At 46.8% G+C, this 7,500-nt stretch overlaps 1 protein-coding gene across 4 annotated transcripts in view; it reads right to left on the reverse strand.

The window, feature by feature from the left end:
* The window catches only part of LOC118317716 (1-phosphatidylinositol 4,5-bisphosphate phosphodiesterase gamma-1-like), a 29,024-nt gene that overhangs the window by 13,008 nt on the left and 8,516 nt on the right, over positions 1–7,500 (reverse strand). For 2 of the 4 annotated variants that reach the window (XM_035646635.2, XM_035646639.2), the window contains exons 2-12: positions 6,671–6,820; positions 5,786–5,879; positions 4,683–4,730; positions 2,929–3,013; positions 2,761–2,841; positions 1,885–1,919; positions 1,561–1,633; positions 1,374–1,469; positions 1,172–1,290; positions 572–657; positions 365–485 (exon numbers count right to left, since the gene is read on the reverse strand). In XM_035646635.2, coding sequence (XP_035502528.2) covers positions 365–485; positions 572–657; positions 1,172–1,290; positions 1,374–1,469; positions 1,561–1,633; positions 1,885–1,919; positions 2,761–2,841; positions 2,929–3,013; positions 4,683–4,730; positions 5,786–5,879; positions 6,671–6,820 — 988 coding nt within the window. Of the gene's footprint in view, positions 1–364; positions 486–571; positions 658–1,171; positions 1,291–1,373; positions 1,470–1,560; positions 1,634–1,884; positions 1,920–2,760; positions 2,842–2,928; positions 3,014–4,014; positions 4,302–4,682; positions 4,731–5,785; positions 5,880–6,670; positions 6,821–7,500 lie in introns of those variants that run through there. The other 2 variants (XM_035646636.2, XM_035646638.2) reach the window with 2 other exon arrangements.

Consider the following 7,500-nt stretch of genomic DNA (forward strand, 5'->3'; position numbering starts at 1 on the left):
TAGCCGATTAAAAATTAGCAGCTTAAACATCCAGAATCAGGCCCAGTACGCTCAAGAGTAAAGAGTCCAACTGTAGATCGTATTAAAAAACTGCGTTAATCTCCAATATTCAGCAGGAAACTTTTGAAATATGAAGAATTGTGAACAGAGTTCGGTGGATATTTGTTCCAGCGGCAGCTCGGGGAGCAGAGGATCATGGGTAAATATCCAGTTGCGTTTCCGTTCGGTGAGTGGGACTGAGAAAGTCAGAGACTTCATCGCTCGCACACGGAGCCCCACGGAGGTGATGACCCGGTGAGGCTGTAGGGGGCGCTGCTGCTCAGTTCACACTGTCGTAAGAAGGGGACAACCACCACACACTCACTCGGAGGCGACGAAGGCGTGCTCTTTGATGGTGTGCAGCACGTCCAGGAACTTGATCTTGGAGGTCAGCGTGTGGCCGTGGTAGATGATGGGCAGGTCGTCGGGTCCGTCCCAGCAGTCCACTGAGGTCAGGACACGCGGCCAATAAATACAAACAATCAGCTTTCACAATCGCAAAAGTCAAATCACATCAAATACTGAGTCTCACGCTCGATGCAGCGGCAGCCCATCCTCAGACAGCGGGCGTAGGCCTCCAGAGAGGATTCACTGGAGAACTGGTCGCCCGTCAGGTAGCTGCGAGGACGACGACCGCGTGGAGACAAGAAACAGTAGAGCGAGCTGTTATCATGTCAAGTACTACTCTGGTCATTGTTTGATTTATTTCATTTTTGAACTAACTAACACAAACTATATTTGTAGATATGGATGTGCTATATATACGTCTACTGTGATTTATCAGCAAATTGTCTCAGCACAACATTCAATTAAAAACACAACATGTTGTGACTCTGCACAAAGAGAAAGAGTAGCCTGCGTCGGAAGAAAGACATTCAAATTTGACCTTTATTGACCCTCAAACTGACGTATTTACACAAATCTTGCAGATAAAGTATCAATTATTAATATTATTTGGATTTAATTAGGTCTTTTGGACGTATTTTATTTTGATAGATGCAACAGGAAGTCATAGTAAAGTCATTCAAGAGTGGCGTTCCGAGTTATGTTAAGTAACAATGTACTCGCTGTTACTGGTTATTTTCAACGATGTGCACGTCCGAGAGCGGTGGACACGGATCAGGGGACGTACGTGTTGTGCGAGGACGAGATCCAGTACTGAGACAACGGCCTCTTCATGTCGTCGTGGGCGACGGGCGAAGGTCGAGGGTCGCACACCGAGTTCTCTTTGGAGAACAGGAAGGTCAGGAACTAGGAGAACAAGATCAGAGAGATGTAAGACATGAAAAAAGAAACCGTTTTGACATAAGTGTACATTTGTGTAACTCTTCAACCTCGTCCAGTTGCAGCATGGGCTCCGGCTGCGGCCCCCCCCTCGTGTACGCCATGAGAAACTCTCGGACGCGGCTCAGCTCGGACGCCCACGACTCCTGAGACGGGAGGACAGAAGAGAAATCTTTAAACCTTCTTCTTCTCCTTCTTCTTCCTTCTTCTTGGCGGGCTCGGGATGTGGCTCCGTACCTTCTGGTCCATCTGTAGGAACTTCTGGAAGTCGTAGAGGGAGATCTGACAGAGCTCCGGCCGGTCCACGTTCCTAACGCAACGCGACAAACGTCAAGACGTCAAAAGGGGACGACGACGGCGGAACGTTCAAAGAAAAGCACAAGAGGATGAGCGATTGCTTCTACTTCTACTTGAACTCGTGCCGCTGATCATCTGAAGCGTGTTAAAGAGAAACCGGACGCAAAAAGAAGGGACGACAGTGAAGTGAGGTGGTGACGCTGAGGAAGAGGAAGAGGAGGAGGAGGAGGAGGAGGAGGTGAAGGTGAAGGTGCAGGGACTCACCGCAGAGGGAAGGAGAGCTCCAGCTGCTCAATAATCTGGGAACAGAAAGGGGGGGGGGGACAGGTGACGGACAGGTGGGTGGGAGGAGCCAGGTGAAGCATCAACAGGTAAAGCTCGACGTGTGGCGCAGGTGCACAGGTGGAAACTGACAGAGTGCAGGTGGTGAAAGACTTCTGCGTCATTTCGAGCTGGAATGTTTCATCTCCATCGTGTCACAGGATGAAGTTTCAGGACGAAGGGATGATGTTGATGAACTCGATGGAGGAGCAAAAACTGGGGGGGGGGTTTTTAACGTGGAGGCGTGACGAGGTCCGATCAGTCGACGTCACCGTAAACGTCTAAAACCTTCTGATTCAAAAAACACGTGTTTACGTCAGCGACCGTCAGTAGATATGGACGAAGTGACGGCTCCCAAAAGTGAGGCCAAAATATCTGGATCGCCCCCCTGGTGGCTGGCTGCAGTATAGGTCATAAGCCCCGCCCCCCTCCATGTTAGCAGATGGGACATGGACCAAAATTTAAAAAAAAAATCGAAGTAGACGTTTAATAAATGTTTCCAAAGATTGTTTCTGTCATCAAAACGATGTATGTTCAAGTGTTCATGTTTCTGATCAGGTTGGTTTTAAATAGTTATTTGATAATATCAAAACACGAACCCGATACTTTTTCTGTACAGTGAGAGGAAGTGGAGACGCGTGGTCCATCTTCATCTACGCTCATCGGTTTATTCCGTACGGAAATTAACGCTTTGACCTGAACGAGCACTTTAAATCGTAGTTGAGTTCTTTCCTTGTGTTTTAACTACTTTTCTATAAGTAAAGGATCCTGTGTGTGTGTGTGTGTGTGTGTGTGTGTGTGTGTGTAACCAACACTCACGCTCCTCTGTGCGTCAAACATCAGCGTTCTGTAGAGCTGTGCGAAGTTGGGGTAGGACAGGTCGCTCCGCGCCTCCACTTCCTGTCGGTGCGACACAGAATTCGGTCAGAAAAAACCCGGAGGGGAAAAAGGTCTAAATCCAGAACCGACCGGACTCTTGACTCTGACCTGCAGCTTGTCCTTGAGGAAACGCATGTTGGGAACTCTGTAGTTGATCTGAGGCAGCAGAGCCTTCACGTCCTTCACCGTGATGCTGGACGGGAAACAGGAAGCGTGAGATAAACCACGAGAACAGTCGGAACACAACTGTGTGTGAGGCAGATGGAAAATTAAACCTTCGAAAGAAAAATAGAAGAGACCCAGAGTGACGTCTTTTCACCAGCAGGTGGCGCTGTGTGCTTATGAATCAACAGAAACACGTGCGTTTCCCCTTTCCCCTTTAGAGCCAAATGAGACGGAAACATGTTTTAGGAACGGGCCACGTCCGGTTGCCACGGCTACGGCGATGATTCACAATGAAAACCGAAGGTTTATGTTTTTCTATATTTTTTTTGTTTTAGGTTTCTATCTGCAACCTCGGGGCGTCGCAATCCATCGACACTTATAAGAATAAACCTTTTTAGCATGCAGGCTTTCTCTCTGACTATTTGCACTTATATATTCTCATTTCTATTATTTATCTAATAAATGACATGCTTTTATGTTATGCATTGATTTATATTTTTTATTTTCATGTATGTATGCAGGAACCTGCGTACTATGCATTTGTATCACATCCCATTTCATATTGCCCCTGTTTTTATTTTCTGTTCTGCACTTACTGTATTGCAGTTTTTGCACTGTATAAGTAAAGTTTGATTTGACCCGATTTGATTTGGAGAAGTGGAGAAATGAAATGTTTCAGTGAACAATAAGTTATCAGAACACTGAACGAGGAGAGATTCAGTGGAAGTTGATGTGTATTGTAAAAAATATATATTAGTAAAATCACGTCGCCTCCTGTCGAGTAGCGTATGACACAAAAAAAAATCATGAAGAAGCAGAAGAGAAGAGTACGTCTTCAAAATCAATGTCAAAAATCTGGAATCATGTGAAACTGCTCATATGTTTTTAGACGCTCGTGCTCCTCGATCTTCATCAGGCAGACGGACTTTTTTTTTGCCGTTTCCAGAGACAAGAATGAACTTTTTAAGCTTTTCCTCTTTTTTTCCTCCAAACGCTCCTGAAAATGATCCCTTGGAATCAGCAATTCACCTGCGGACGCAGTGGAGACATCGTTTTCTTTTAAACTCTATTTGCAGACAAGCTGCTGCTGAGGCTGACGTCTCTCCCTCCCCTCTTTTCTGTTTTTCCTCCTCGGGACAAACCGCACACGGATAATCACTTCAGCTGATTAATAAAACACACGCGACCACGAGCCGCCAGCGACGGAACGAGGAAGGAAGCGAGAAAAAAAGAGAGAAAAAAAATGCAGGCCGATGCTTTCGGGGGAGGTCGGAGACGATTCCTCCGAGGTCGACGATCTGATGTCCCGCCGCCCAGCTACTGTTACTATTTTCACAGGAGACAGGAAGTTGCCCTCTCGCAGGGCCCGGCCCCTCGCATCACTTCCTGCTCCTTATCAGGCGGTGGCAGGCTGTTTGTCCTGGAGCAGCGTCAAACCCAAACAGAAGCTTCTTAACACGAGCGCACGAGAGAGAGAGAGACAGAGAGAGAGAGCGACCCTGTGACGTGTGTGTGTGTGTGTGTGTGTGTGTGTGTGTGTGTGTGTGGTCCTAAAGGTCAGCGCACATCTCCGACAGAGGTCAAACTCTCTGGATCTGGTTCCACCTCCGCTTTTTCGGCCAGCGAGTGTCCAATCGGGCGGCCGCTGATGGACGCCCACCGAGGGGCTGCGTGTGTTGCCGCGGCGACTCACCCACCTGCCATCGTGGCTCCGGTCCATGACCTCGAACTGTTTCCTCAGCCACCTGCAGGCGGAGCGACGGAAATAAAAAAATAAGAAATCACACGTTTTTACAAGTTGCAGGTTGAAACTGAGGAAACTTGGGCAAAGTGGAGATGGAATTTTTCAAATCCCGTCAAAAAAACAGACGAAATTAGCCATTTTCGCTTCCGCTGACCACGTCCAGATATAAATCTCTCAGTCTCTTCCCCAGAAGCCGCCTCCGCACATGTCACCTGCAGTGAACGCTTTCAATCCCACATCGGACATTTGTGCCGACCTCCGACCTGCGGCCTCCAGGTTCTTCTGACGACATCACACGTGATCACGCGCGCGTCAGCCTCTTTCAAAAAGCCCTTCATTGTTTGCGGGCCGCTGAACTGAAGAGATCGACTGCCGTCACCACACACACTGTCGAACGCTTCCTCCTCCTCGGCGTCGCACTCGCTCGCACGTATACGACAGTGACGGAGGAGGAGCTCGAAGGAGGAGACCACGTCCTACTTAGTGCGTCACTATCGGAATCGGCTGCAGAAACGATGCGACGTCAGCGCTTCGCCAGATTGGTCGGTTTTTTTTCCCGCCGAGACATTTGTGTGTGTTTGTCTCGGTAACGTCATCTTTGTCTGGCTGCGCTTCCCATGAACACTCGTGTCGCGACGCGTCATACGACCATCGGCTGCGTGCGCGTGCTATCGTTGGAGCGTGCTACGCTGAAACGGAGAAGACGGACGGAAAAAACATGAAAAAGGAGCTGAAAAAATTAGTTCACGTTAGTCAGGAAAAAAACTAAAACGTTGACCAAGAAACGAATACAATAATTTTTTACCATTTTTATGTATATCAATATATACCATCAACGCAATTAAAACAATAAATTTTAAAAAAACATGGATGCTTCAATGTATTCAGGGGCTTCTCGTAATCTCGTTTATTTTCCCTGGAAATAATTTGGCTGGTGGTAAAATGTGATCGGCTGGTCACTTTAAATATATCTACTAGCCACGTTGGCTGGTGATGAAGAAAGTGATGATGTTAGATGGTGACATGATCCAACAAGATCCAATAACCACCTCTCACCTGTCGATCTGCTGCGGTGCCGGCGCTCTCTGGGTGTCGACCATCAGCCAGTTGAGACCCGTGACCCACATGTTGACCTCCTCCTCGCTGAAGGCTGCGAAAGGCACAAGACAAGACGCAGGGAATAAAATCCATGTTTTCTATCGTCTCGTGGGTTGTCTTTTTCCTCCTGCAAACTAATGTTCATCATCGCCGTGATTTGAATATTGTGGTTGATGTAAAAAACGGAGGGTTCGAGGCCGTGATGGAGAATAAGACGGAGAAACATCATCAGACGAGAAGTGGTACGATTAACTGACGACACACGGAGGTGAAGTTTCCCTTTAAAGGATCAAGGACGAGGCTGGTGATGATTTATTCTAAGTGATTCCCATATTTCCCATTATTCCGCCCCTGAAAATAGTTCAACAAATGCATTTCTTTTTTTGCTATAAGCTATAGTTAACAGCCACTAAAGGAAACATTAATTATGTATGAGCTTTTTCAAAAATGAATTACGATATAACTATATGTATAAATATATATTTGTTAGGTGTTTTTTTTCCAGATTCATATTAATTATGAAGTCACTGATGGGTTTTTGGTTTTTTTTCCACAGGAAATTTGACATTAAGAAAAATCGAAAGTGACGCCAACATGAAGATAAAGGGACAAATATTAAAAAAATTACAAAAGATTTGATTGATTACATGAACTGATCAAATGAAATAGGGACACAGCGTGACCTTTAACCTCCCGCGCTGCGGTAGAGGGAAAAATGCTCATTTTGTGAATCACCAGAACACACACACACACACACACACACACACGCGCACACACACACACACACACACACACACACACACACACACACACGCACACACACACACACACACACACACTGACCAGCCACGCTGAGCGTCCGCAGGCGGAACTCCAGGCCGTAGAGCACGATGAAGCAGTGGGCGGAGTCCAGTTTACGGGCCTCCTCCGGGTAGCGCTCGAAATCACGGGAGCCCTTCCCCAGCCGCAGCTCCCGGATCTCCCGTATGTCGACTGGAGGAGGGAGGGAGGAAGGAAGGAAGGATAGTGTTGCATGAGCACAAATATGCACAACCATAAATCACAGTTTGGCTCGTTGCTCGTTTCCCTGACAAACACACAGAAAAATGCTGCCGGAGAGCTGAACAAATGTACTGTGTGTGTGTGTGTGTGCGTGTGTGTGTGTGTGTGTGTGTGTGTGTGTGTGTGTGTGTGTGTGTGTGTGTGTGTGTGTGTGTGTGCGAGTCCACCACACAGCCCACAAACAGACACACAAACACGTCAGCTGTCGGGCGGCAGGATGCTGCTAAATGGCCGCAGAGACTTTTCAGCAGCAGCAAAAACAAACGGTCCCTTTTTTTTTTCTTTTTGCAACTTTCCACGACAATGTTCCCGAAAATGTAAAGTTCAGAAGTCTGTTGAACAAATGCTGCTTGTTCTCGGTTTAATAACATTGTTGTCCTAAATTCAACTCAGTGAACTCGTGTTTATTGAGTTTTATTACTTGTCAACTGGCTCCAACGTTGTGCCTCTTGAACTACCTTGAAATACCTGGAAGGTTATTTCACGATGTTCATCGCTGTTTGAAATGTATTTCAAAACAGATTTTGAGTGAATGAAAGATATTTGTCCTCTGCAGAATTGACCTGTAGTATCCAGGAAGCCAAAAATAACACAACCCTGCTTCGTTTGTA

This window comes from Scophthalmus maximus, chromosome 13 (genome assembly GCF_022379125.1).
Source record: "Scophthalmus maximus strain ysfricsl-2021 chromosome 13, ASM2237912v1, whole genome shotgun sequence".
Lineage (NCBI taxonomy): Eukaryota > Metazoa > Chordata > Actinopteri > Pleuronectiformes > Scophthalmidae > Scophthalmus > Scophthalmus maximus.